This window comes from Ambystoma mexicanum, chromosome 1q, assembly GCF_040938575.1.
Source record: "Ambystoma mexicanum isolate Mex_15411 chromosome 1q, UKY_AmexF1_1, whole genome shotgun sequence".
Lineage (NCBI taxonomy): Eukaryota > Metazoa > Chordata > Amphibia > Caudata > Ambystomatidae > Ambystoma > Ambystoma mexicanum.
The window spans coordinates 914020614-914034140 of record NC_090922.1 but is presented as its reverse complement, the minus strand read 5'-3'; the positions used below and the strand labels follow the sequence as shown (position 1 = coordinate 914034140).

Genomic DNA, 13527 nt, shown 5'->3' with positions numbered 1-13527 from the left:
CTCTTTATATTGTTTGAACTGTAACTTGGATTTGCAGGAAGGTTTCCAGTTTTGGGGGCTCTGGGCCATGAATCCTAATTGTAGGTATTTGTGTTGATTGGTCCCATGGCTCACAAGTTATTAGTCATAATTTTGACATTTCCTATGGATGATATATTTCACCTTAACTATAGGGTGACTAGGGTTGCCCTATAATATAGGAGACCTGTAGAAAATCTCCCTAACATGTATTATTTGGTTGCACGTGGTACGACCGCTTATCTATAAGTGAATTAAAATATAAAAATTAAGTTGGTGAAAGAAATACAACACAAGTCTTGCCTACTAATATTGTAGGCATGTGGGAACTAACATAGTTGAGTTTATGTATCATTTACAATTTTCAAGGCGCTTTTCTTTGACAGCCAATATATTGTGGTATCCTCACTGCAGACATTCCTTGATAATCTTGTTCATCCTTGAGTCAGAACATGGCTCCAAGGCCTCTGCCTGGCTTGGGAGATTTCCTGTATCCATCGTTATGAAGCACCACTCGATGGCTGGACCCAGAATTGTTGTTTCACGTATTCCTCCTCCCTCTAGAGTTCTGTTGGCCGAGCATATGTCCCGAGGAGCAAGTACTCAACTGATGGGAATTTTCCTGTTTGCTTTGTAAAACAAATGCATGAGGACTCCCCTTGTGCGATGCACCAGAGAAAAATCTCGACTGGCCTTCTGGGTATTACAGAATATGCCATGATACCAAAGTGCACAGGCACCGATAGCAGCGGTGTACTTCACCCAAAATGTAGGCATTGCCCCACTCTCCTTCCATTAACTAATTCAGAAAGGGACACTATCGATCCAGTCAAAGAAGGAATTAAAACATGATGGTTAAAATTGTTGATATCTTCCATTGTTTATATATTTGTGACAGCAATGCATATTCCTCTAGCTGCTATGCCAGATATTGACACTTTCAAGCATCTTATTTTGCTGTGAAATATTACCCTCGCCTTTGCACAACAGTCATACTGATTTGCCAGGTTAATCCATGGGCTCATTTCTGAATAGAATATTTTAAATAAAATAGAAGTTTACTTACAGGTTCGATCACAGCTGGTTCGCCCTTTTCTCCCTTCTCTCCATATGCACCATAACCATTTACCTGGAGGTGTTTAAAATATGGGTTTGCCTTCATTATTATGTACAGGTAACATGAAACACAGTGCTGAATGCTACGAAAAGCAGCAATCAAATTATATACAAGCATGGACTGTATACCTTCATGGATAATTCCAACTAACAGCTTAACACTGAGTATAAACCCCAATAAAATATAGCCTTGCAGAACATGAGGCAAATGGTATCCGTGTGTCAAAAGTGAAGCATCTCACTAAGAGTTACAATCATCAGAACCTATTGTTTAATTGTTGTTGTACAATTTATGTCTATATGCATGTTACAAACCAGGGCAGTTTCACTGCAGTAATGTAGCATGATGTTCTTCACTTTCTATTTGCATCCGTGGTGGGGGGCGGGGTGAAGCCAATCAGGTTGCTCGGATCGTGGGCTAAATCCCCAATGCAAGCCGGTGTTCCGAGCTATCTAGCAGTTGCTTCCGCTGCCACCCATCTTTCCCCCACCCTCCCTTCCCTTAACATAATGATTCCCATCCCTCCCACCCCCACTTAAATGATTGATGTGGAAACAACAGGCCGCTACCGCCGCTGTTTCTCCCACTTCCTTCTTCCTGCCACCATGCTCCGTGGCGGCCATCTCTACACAGTCTTTTCTACGAATGAACGGGACACCACAAGGTGTCCCGTTCATTCATAGAAGGTGTCCCGTTCATTCATTGAAAAGACACTACCATCAGCAGCCCGGATTACTGGATTGGTGCTGATGGCGTTTGTAACCCATTCCATGGGGTGTACCTAGGGGTAACGTCCCGGTGTCCTCGTTAGAAGCTCTCACTTGGCTTAGGCCTTTAACTTAGGCTCCCGGGCCGTTACGCCCCCGTTACGCCCCGGTATAGCCCGTGGAACAGATTACTAATGCCCTAATGTGTTACTGGCAGTGGAAAAGTGTCTGAAGGGTTCACAGAAGCAATGAAATAAAGAAAAATGTGTTTCCATGTTGCAGGCACTGCAGACAGGAAAGCAGAGCAGATGTGGAAAGTGTGACGGAGGAACCCACGGTTCAGTGAATGTGCACAGGTGGCTGGCCCAGCGCTTGAAGAGGCCCTGAAGATATGATTGGGGGAATTATACTTCTAAGGTTACAGATAACTACTACTGTTGCAAGATTGTAGGGAAGGTGTGTCGAATTTGCACAGACTTTGAGATGTTTGCATACTAAACCTTATGTAATTTCAATTGGATGCTCAAAGAGGTACGACCACATTTTGGGAACTTTGTATATCTGTCTAATTAAGAAGGAGAAACAAATATTTCCATCTATTTTCGTGTATTGGGCAGAGGGTCAATTTCACTGTCTTGCATGTCTTGCAATATTTGAATATAGATTAATTTGCATGTATAATTTTCCTTGGACACATATTCCTCTCAATGCAATACAACAGCAGGCATGCACGTATGTGGTGTTTCACCACGGCGGACAACTTCCAGATTGTCATTCTCTGATGTCCTCTCTACACTGAAAAAGATTAGGCTGCATACACTTATTGCTTCGGCAACCAACGTCAGGACTCTGGCAACAAAAATATGTGTTGTGCTAGCCAAAGGTGTGGCTAGCAGAGAAAGTCTGTTTTCGTTTTTTTAATGGCTTTAGTGACCTTTGTTCAAGTAGCTCTGTAATAATATGACACAGCGTGATTTAGAGAACTCTGGGATTGAATTGAGTACTGTTGAAAAGAGAGGTTTCTGTAGGTTTGTTTTTATTGACCAGTAAACGAAACAGAAATCCCGAAATGTTACAGTATCCACAACTACAATGCGGAACACATATAAGTTTTAAGTCTGTTGTGCAGACACAACTCACATGCTCATGATATCTGCGTGAAACGGAGAGAAAAACAGCGAGGTATGGCATGTGGGATTTCATTCGTTGTTTAAGCATGAACATCATTTGTGGTTTGGCAGGAGTACACGCTTTGATCGCTGGAGGCTGCTTTGATAAACCTGGTACTGCCTTTGTCACTCCCAGTTCAAGGACTGAATGTAGGTCACATCGACTCGCCACAGTTCTGTTAACTTCTGCCAGTAGCCACTATTTTACCTTCCCCAGTTCCTCAGCAGATTCCCAATGGATGCTGAAAAGCTAAAGTAGGGAGAATACGTCAGGCAATCGTAGGTGCAAGAAGAGGCTGGTGTTGGGAAAATAGGAGGCTACAGATGCCAGTAGAAACAGAAGTAGCTGCGTAGGTCTTTCCATGAAGGCTGTTAGAATCAGGAGGTTCATCCATGATAAAAGAGCCGTGAATGTCTGTATAGAAGGCACGTCTGAAATTTAGAATCTATACATTACATATGATAATTATAGCATTCAAATGAGGGATTAGCTGTCGCTTTTTGTCCATTTGAGTTTGCACTGGCATGTGATGGCAGCACCTGGAAATGTAAGGTTGCACATTAAGGACCTGATTCACAGAGTGTTTTCCAATGGGATTGCGCCATTATAAAATGCTTCTCGGGAGGATAGCTCAGGGACAACGTGCTCACCTTGGAAGCAAGACGACACAGAGCACCAGAGGTTCGATCCCCAGATCCGTGCTTAGAATCCTCTGGGTATTAAGTGTGTTATAAATAACCTAACATATCATATAATTTCAGTGAATCAGGCCTTAAATATGGTGTCTGTACTAGGTATTTGATACACTTGATGTCATTAGATGGCATTTATGGGGCAATGGAGGCAGTACTTGGCATATGTTCTTGAAACAGTACCTGACATATTATGTTTATACCTAGCAAGAGTTATACCTACCCTTCAAACATCAAGCCCACGAGTATCAGGAAGGTACACACAGCAGGGTGTCTTTAATACCTTTAATTAAACCAGTGATATTCAAGATTTATAACTGCCAGTCAGTCCCTGATGTTCTGGAATCAAACCCAGAACTCATGCAGAAGGTATCATAGGAGCAAGTTGACTACTATCTCTACTATCTCTACTATCACCAAAATTGAGATGATCAAAAAATCATATCCCAAGCTTTCTCCTCTAGCGCCACTCTATGCTAAATAACCCATCACATTTAATGCCTTCTAAATTGTCTCTGAGTTGCAAATTGTGAAATAAAATCATGTATATGAAGAGAAGCCCATGTCTTGCAAGTATTGTGGAAGATTTTGCTTTTCCAGAGGACCCTGCGCACCATCTGAGGGTCCTGTCTGAAAAGCCAAGCTCCTTGGGCCTAGACCACCCAAGACTCTGCCTGAAAGGGTAGAAGCCATCTGATGTACTATGATTGAGTCCCAGGGGGACAGGTGACTGTCTGAAGGTTTGTATTCATGTGTATGTTCTTCGACACATCCTCCTTTGCCAGAGTACCCTGTGCACCATCTGAGAAATGTCCGCTTCCAGTCATAGGGATCTTTCTGCCCATTTACGACCCATATCCTGTTACCTCACAAGACCAAAGAACATTGCTGTTTTGTGCCTGTTTACTGTCTTTTGGTTCCCTACAGTCCCATTCTTGCCCATCTCAGAACTTACATCTCCTTCTTCTCAGCCAGCCATCCAACCTTTCCCATTTCACTCACCCACCTACTCTCTCTTTCTCTCTTGTGCCACACCCTTTCTCCATCATCTTCACTTGCCTATTTCTGCTGCCTATTTCTTCTACCCTTCATCACACATATTCACCTTCCGTTCTATCATATATATTTTTATTTATTTGATTTATTTACTTACATAGTGCCGGGAACCCTCGTACATCAGGACACACATAGACATGAAGGATATATATTAGACGGGACTGAACATGTATGTAGTAGTCTCAGAAGAATGCTAGGCGGTGCTATTTAACCCATTTAAACAGTAATTTTTGTCCAGCCGGAGTTTGCTTGGCAGCCTATTCCAGATCTGTGCTACCCTAGTTGGGAAAGCTCAGGCCTTTCTGAATCTGAGCGATTTAATTATTCCCTAATTGGCTGATTTTAGCGCCCGGTTTGGGACATAAGGGAACATGCAGGTCTTTAGATAATTTGGGACCTGACCATAAACACACTTAAGGATGATATTTGCTGCTTTGAAGTGGATCCGAGCCACAACAGGCAGCCAGTGCAGTGATTCTCTCCCTGTGGAGACATGTTCCCTTCTTGTCTTCAGCCTCAACTTGGCGTAACTTTGTCATCACCCCCTAGCCTCTCCAGCATCCTCCTTCTATCCTGCACAATCCCCCCTCAAATAAGTTACTCCCATTGGCACAGGCTACCCAACCTCATCTATTCCCCTCACCTACTGCATAGCACTTGCTCCTCTCCCTCACTGTTGAAAACTTGCTTTCACTTGGCCTATGGAATGCACAATTCCGCTGCAAAATGTCTTCCTACTTCACTGACCACGTTGACTCTTATTAACCTCAACTTTCACGTCTTGCTAGCACTGAAACCTGGACCTACACTCATGGCACTCCACGCTGACTCTGCTGCCTTCCTCCACTCTCCTCGACCTGTTGATAAAGGCAGTGGTGTGGGTTCCTTATCAATGAGGCACTCAACACTTCCCCTCTCTCTCCTGTCTGACATCAGCTCTTCCTTTTTTGAATGTGCCATTATTCAACACCTCCATCCTACTCCGCTCATTGTTCTGGATCTTTATATAGCACCTACATGCTTTCGGGCCCTAGTTTGCGCTCTATACATTTTATAATAGTAATAATATAGACCCCCTGGTGCTCTCAATTCCTTCTTCCCTTATCTGACACTTCCCCTTGAGACACTTCCTACCGAGATCTCCATTGTCAAGCTGGGGGACTTTAACCTCCCCAAGTCCTTTGCAGCCACCTTCCTTGAACATAACTCCCTCCTGTCAGAATAATTACTCTATCCTTCAACGACCAGCCTACCCGCTCTGGTGGGAACTCTCTTGACCTTTTCATTCTTTTTTATTTCATTTTTCTCTGATCTATCCATTAATCCTTCTCCCTCAGTCCCTCCATCTTCTACTCCTCACCTTCCCTTCAATGACTAAGAGGAAATTCAGGCCGGACTCTGTTGCCCCTTACCATGATAATGTAAGGACCTCTTTCTTGTCGCTTTCCTCTATTCATGCCGCTTCATTGACCATGCTTTTTTTGACTTCCATTATGCACTTATGACTCCATTTGACCAAAATTATCCTGCTCGCAAATGGACACCTCAGCCTTGGATCACCTTTGATTTCTGACCCTTAAAGCGAACATGCAGCATGTCCTACGATGATGGAGAAAATTACAGAAACCTATCCTACACCTTGCCTACCAAAATGTTGTTGCTGCCCTAACCTGAGCACTGCATTCTTCCAAATCCTCTTACTTCACAAACCTAATTTCCTCCCTTTGCAGTCACCTGTGCAAGCTTTCATTTTTTTACTCCTATCTTTGCTCACACCTGCCAAACATATATCTATTGCCTCCCCCCTTTCTGCTAATGACTTTGGTCTTACTTTTCCTCTATCATCTCTAGAATTCATGACATTCCCACAGCCGTCCATTCTGTCCTTCCACCAACCCTCCTTCTGTTAATCATCTTTCCTCCCGGCCTCTTTTACTATAAACTACTTCTCTCCTACCTCTCGAATTTAACTAGCACCGATCCTTTGCAGTGCAAACCCATCTTGTGCTCCTATCAGCCCTTTTGGTCCCCAAATGGTCAAATACTGAGTCTGAATCACTTGTCCATATCTCTATGAGCACTTCAAACTTTCTCTCTGCTTGAGACTTCCTTGCCTCCTTCAAATCAGCAACTGTCCTACCCAATTGAAGAAACCCTCAGCTGACCCACATGTCCTAGAAAACTATAACCCAGTTTCTCTCCTTCCCCTTTATGCAAAAGTCCTTGAGAGGGTGGTCTTCAATCTGATCACTAAATACCTTGAGAATAATAGCCCTGGAGACCCTCTTCAATCTGGCTTCCATAGTAAAAAGTCCACTGATACAGCACTCATGCATGTCTCCCACTTTCTCTCTAACGCTCGCTACTTGAAACTCTTGTTTACTCATCCTTTTGTAAATTTCTCCCACTTATGACACAGCTGAACATTCCTTTCTCCTCATGACTCTACATGATCTTGAGTTTCACTAATCTGCTCTTTCCTAGGTCACCTCTTACCTGCAATGTCAACCCTCTTGGAACTCACAAACCGCTGACCCCACCCCTCTTGCTGTTGGCATCTAGTGAGGATCAGTCCTTGGACCTCAGCTCATCAACCCCTACACCTGTGCTCTAGGAAGACCTATCTCATCCTTCGACTCTCAGTATCACCTTTTTGCTATCAATGGACTTGCTTCTAGGTACCTGTCTGATTGTGTCTCATTTTATCTGATTCCTTCTGATCCTCCTTTGGACTCAACATCATCATCCCATACCCTCACTGGGCCTCCTCTTGCTTCTGCTCTTTCTCCCTACTCTCCCTGCTTCACTGGAACCCACTGCCCATAACAATCAAAGCCAGCCAAGCTGTGGATCTCTTCAAAGCTTGGCTAAACATGCTCTTCTTTAAGAGAGATTGTCCCCTGCCCTCCATCCATCCTCACACTTTGACCCCACCACTGCCTCCAGTGATACCTAATGTAATTTTGTCTATTTATATAGTACTCCGCTTTAGTTTGAAGCACTTGCCCCACTACCATGATTTTGGAAGTCATGACCGGCTTAACTCAGCGCGATCCCGTTGATGTCCCCATAATGGCATATCCCCCATAATGCCATATTGTATGTCATTGTGAATGCCTTATCTTTTAATTGGTATGCTTTCATGGGCTTGCAACGGGAACACAAAGAGTTAAGCTGGCCATGACTTCTCAAATGTGTTGAATTTGAGGGGTTTTGTTGTGATAAATTTGGGCAACTTAACTAACTTTTTACTTAAGTTTTTTTCAGTGAGTTCCAAGGGTTTTGTTATACCATAGTTTTTTACATGGCCAGTGCATATTTTACAACATTACCAGGCCACTAGCCACAGCTTTCGGCCATGTGCACTATATATTTTACAATACTAGAAGGCCACTAGCAATGGCGTTCACCTGTGGCCAGTATACATGTGTATTGGGCTCACTAGCCACGGCCAAAAGCACACCCTTCAGCCATCCCCACTATATATTTTACAACATTACCAGGACAGTGGGCATGGCTAAATATTGCCCACTAGATTGTTCAAAACACTATCAGACCACTAAACGTGGCCTAGAGCACAATTCTGAGTTGGTACTTGAATACTGCTATCAACAGTGCAGTCTAGAAGAGCTGTGTCCTTTGGCTCCATAAGGTAATATATGAACCTATGATTTCTCTCATTACTTTTGATTGCGTAATGCATAAGTGTGTATTATTCACAGATGTTGTTGTGGCTAGTGTGGCATTGGTTTGGGGACAAAGCAATAAGGTGCAGCCCTTGCCCTTTGTCTATTGAAAGTGGTTAGGCTGGCAAACAACAAAGAATGCACATGTGAGATGTTATCAAACACTTGTCCTTTCACTCACCCATTAATGTATTCTCTTTCTCTCTGATTCACACACTCTATATTTTTTTTATATATGTCACTCGATCACTCATTTAATGACTTAACATGTTTTAGAGTTAGCTTAGAGACCAGTGGCTTGTTGTTTATATCTCATTCTGAGAGTGGAATTAAGATGTGTGGGGCCCAGTTGGAGGCCGTGATGGAAAACCATTGCAAATCACTTATCGTAAATAACATTCCAACACATATTATAGGCATTGAGCTAAATAAAGCATTGTGACGTGTAACATGGATGAATTCCATTTCTAATTCTGAATGGAAAATGCAGGAGGAGATACATTTCAAAATGTATTTCACTCAGATGTGTCATCAATCATTTTCAAATATGCCAAGAGGTTTATGTTTCGCTAAAGGTTAGGCTGTAAATTCGGACAGAATAACTTTTATGCTTACTATAACTCCTGTTTAATATATTTACGAATATTGTATCATATAAAGAAATTGCACAGAAATAGGTACATTAAACACAAATTAATGTGTCCATGAAATTCATATATTTATGTATACAATATGCGCCTATTCATCAGCCTTTCAATTTGATGAACCCAGAAGAAATAGTCAAGAAAATGGAAAATACATTAGAAAACATTGTCTTTGATGTACACAATGCAGACCTCCCACACTTACATTGGTCTCTGTGATATCTGTTTCAGCCGGCACGCCAGGGCCAAACTCCTCCTCCTTAGTGGGGTCGGTTGGTTTTTCTTCATAGTCTTTGTATTCAAAAAAATCATATTCTCCTAACTCTCCTTCTACCAGAGGATCTGATTCAGTGGGATCTACCACTTTGCTTCCAATGTCAGTGTCCTCAACTTTAGTTTTCTCTGAATCATAGTCCTCGCCTGTTATATATTCTTCAGCAAACGTTTCTTCAACTGGGCTTTGCTATCACATAGGTAACAGCGGTTTGGGAAGGGGAGGAATCGGAGCATTAATGTTAGTAAAAGCAATGTAAGCATATCAGAGTTGTTGTCTTATTAAGAAGCAGAGTATAGCCGAGGCACATCAACTTTTAATCTCATTGTGAAACACTGAGCGTTCAGCTTTTCAAATAAATTAAAAGATCATGATGTGCATGTTACTCATAGTGAAAAATAATTGCTTTATTGTCTACTTACTCACAGAAGGTCACAGTCAAAAGAGGCATACTAGTATGTCACAAAATACTTTGAAATATTTCAGTTGTCTTAAAAAAGTTTCTTTAATACATAACATATTAAACAACTTTGTGTTGTGCATTTGTATCAGGTATGTCTTGTGATGTTCAGGAACTGCAAGCACGTGTTTGTTTTTGACGAGCAATCTCCACTGATTGCATGGCTGATTAAGCATTAGACATGTGTATGTCCATATGCAGTGTATGCATATCTGCGATATATGCATATTGCATGTGAGGATATTTTTAGTTGAAAATGTTCAGCCAAAATCTCAATCTTGCAACGTCTTCTCACAAACACCAACACATGTAAATACAATATCTACAGAGATGTGCAAAAGAAGAAATATTCTCTCATTTCAAGTGTACCTTTCACATTCTGCGGCATGATAGAAAGAATCTTGAATACAACACAGTAAGTGGGGACTTATGGGATCCTGCGAGTGATTGGTGCCTTGATTGACACCTTATGGCTATTAATTTTAAAAAGCAAAATGAAATCTGAAAACTTCATGTATCCCTTGGGCTTAGTTATGTTTACCAGCCTGTGCGTGCCAGGAGTGGCAGTGGACAGTTCCACATTCTCTGTGCCATACACAGTTACTCAAGCCCGTCCGCACCATCATATGAGTTTATGAAAAAACACAATTACTGTGCCTGTCTTCCGCACACTCTTGCAATTCAAATAGCAACTTCCTGAATTGATTTGAGATTCCATTTAAGAGCAGCTCTGGAAAAGTACATTACACATAATGGGCCTGACTTACAAAGTGTTTTTCAATGGGATTGCAGATTGTAAACCTCTTTTATAAATCAGACCCAATGTATTCCGTGAGGTGACCAAAGCAACATAGATCACTCTTTCTTTCCTAAATCCAAGGCAACGTTTCACAAAGAGGTTACTATAGTAACTCTGACTTACTATTGACTTATACTTGAAGAGATCTATTGTAATCATAAAGAAATACCTCAGTAAATCTGACTTACAATGACTTATTCTTACCCCTGACTTGCATGTCAGAGTTTCTCATAGTCACTTTTTTATGAATCAAATAGCTCTCTCAAATTCAAGTCAAGGGTAAATTGGAGTACCTTCTTTGTAAATGTGCCCCCAAGTCTTCAATAAAGAGTTGACATATAAAAAAGGAAAAATAGACAAGTTCGATATATAGAGTAAAAGGAATGAGGCCAGGTAGCATGCAGTGCCTTACCTATCCAAGTTGCCCTGTATCTGTAATATGATAGTGGCAGCATTGCATTCCAGTGTGTAAACAAACACCCACTTCACCTTGGATAAGCAGAGTAGTACTTTCTACAGATACATTCCTATTTGAAATTAATGATGGATGGGCAGCACCAATCCTGTTTATGAATATTGAAACCGAGAGTATCAGAGGACACCTGAGGGCACAGATCAGGTGATATTAGCAATAAATAGGGTAGATATTAAATTCAGCCTTTGATAATAATTCTCTAGGAATATTGGAATTAACAGCTGGACATGTGGCTCACAATTTTAAACTGATTTTATTATTAGCGCATAGTGCAATTGTATTGAATCATAACTTTATGTAATCCTATGACTAACACTGTTCATGGTCATTTGTTTCATCATCAGGCACTGAACACCTGCCATGTGTTGTGACATAACATAGAGCAGCTTGAAATAGGGAAATGATTTAGAAAGTGCAGCTGTTTGAGATATGCACTCTTCCTGACCTTCAAGGACAATCACAGATACCATTGATTCCCATGCACCTGCTCTTGTTTCCTTGGATAACAGCTCCATGGGACCAGTGAATTTCCCTACATGTAAAAAACACCTCCATCTGACCACTCTCTGAATAAAACCTCCAGTGATGAACTGCATATTCTTAGAAAAGACCTCCCAATTCCAAATACTTTGTTCTTAGGTGGAATTCTAGAGAAATAGTAACACAAGAGCTTCAAGAGTACACTGAGTCCAACATCCTTCTGTATGACCACCTGCCTAATTTCACATCAACCCTATCTTCGCTTTCCTAGGACAATCAGTGGAATTGGACACTTTAAACAGCTCCGCCTTGCTCAGTTGCTGAAAAACGTCTATCCCATTGAAGGCGCCTAAAATGGCTTGCGTATCTTTATAACGTATAGAGAGCAGAAATTATTATTAGGACCCTTCCTCTCAAGCGCTACTCTGTTGTACCTCAATTATCCATATTTTCTCTGTGGCTTCTTAACACCTATTTGAAACCTCTAGCTAACCCCATCACAGCATGTTCTGACCCCTTCCTAATCTGTGTGGATGACAGCCAAATTGAGTTTAGACTTGGGGTTCTCCAATGGATCTGCAACAGATCTTGCAACGTCTTCTTTAGATCTGGTTGATTTATAATAGCATGACTTTTTCAAATGGAGAGATTATATACATTGGTGCATCCTTTCCACTGTCTCTCTCATTCTCATGGGCACCCAATTTAGGGGGCTACCTGACCCTATCATCCCAGGCAAGATAAGAGGGAGAGGTATTCAATGGTCTACTTTCGATTGCACCATATTTTCAAGAGAGCATTTCCATCTCTTGACTTCATCTTCTCGTGCTGAAACACATTCTCTCTCTCTTGGGTGATCACATGACTGCATTACTGGAAGGGAAGGACATGAGGGACATGTGGTCATTACCAACCACAACTTGAAGATGCGGGTGCTAAAGATGGGACTACATTGAAATTAAAACTGTATATACTTTTCTTTCGGTGATGCTGCACGCATCACCTGGAATCTATTTTCAGTCTTCATGGTGTATATCATTAATACTGAAAACAGTCTTTATCCCCACCAAAAATATCACTGAATATATGGTTGTCTAGAACGGCCATAGGCAATATTTTTGGGGGGATAATAACTGGGATTTTTGGGAGCAGGGGTTGGGGGGGTGTCCCCCACTCCTTTAAGAATAAAGCAGGGCTTGCAGGGTTGTCCCCCGCAGGTTCCATGCCATAATATCGCTGCAAAAGTATAGCAATATTTTTGTATGGCGATATTTTTGCAGAGATATTAACACATGGAACCTCTTTATCAGTCAGAATCCTGGTATTGTATTACAAAAGTAAGTATATGATTCTTTTTTTAGTTAACCATGCCTTTAGTGAAGCAGGAGATAACGGATACAGTCTGAAGTGGCATGGATGGGCGAGGGCACACAGCTGAGAGGCAGCTCAGAATACAGGGTTACACTAGAAAATGCAGTCTGAGATCAAAGAACCTTGATAGGATGGTGTCTTGGCCAAAGGTACTAATAGCCACAAGAAAATTAAAGGCTTGTAATGTGATCTATAAAAATTTACTAAATTTGAAAATGTCGAAATATCATCAAATTGAGAAAAAAATCATTTGTGTTTACATTACATTTCAAAATCAGCAGGCTTGACTCATCTGCAAGGTTTCTTTTGAAGTATCTTTTTAATGTTTTAGTGATTTACCTTGTCATGACTAGGCGAACAGTTCATGACTCTTCAAGTATTCTTGGTGGTGTGTGCTATTGTTAAACAGCTAAAAACTGTTTTGATAGATATTGCTGGGGGGGGGAACCGCTAGCAGCTGTAGGACTTCCTGAAATGTGTTATCATTTCATTGTAATCGTTGTTGCAAATGTCTTTCTTACCCCCTTTGTAAAGGTCATGGAAACATAGCATGACATCCCCAGTACACTTCCCAGTTC

At 41.5% G+C, this 13527-nt stretch overlaps 1 protein-coding gene across 4 annotated transcripts in view; it reads right to left on the bottom strand.

Annotated features, from left to right (window-relative positions):
- The window catches only part of COL11A1 (collagen type XI alpha 1 chain), a 381664-nt gene that overhangs the window by 222948 nt on the left and 145189 nt on the right, over positions 1 to 13527 (bottom strand). For 3 of the 4 annotated variants that reach the window (XM_069641554.1, XM_069641555.1, XM_069641556.1), the window contains 2 exons: positions 9296 to 9553; positions 1085 to 1147 (listed from right to left, as the gene is read on the bottom strand). In XM_069641554.1, the coding sequence (XP_069497655.1) occupies positions 1085 to 1147; positions 9296 to 9553 (321 nt within the window). The remainder of the gene's footprint in view (positions 1 to 1084; positions 1148 to 9295; positions 9554 to 13527) is intronic. The other variant, XM_069641557.1, reaches the window with a different exon arrangement.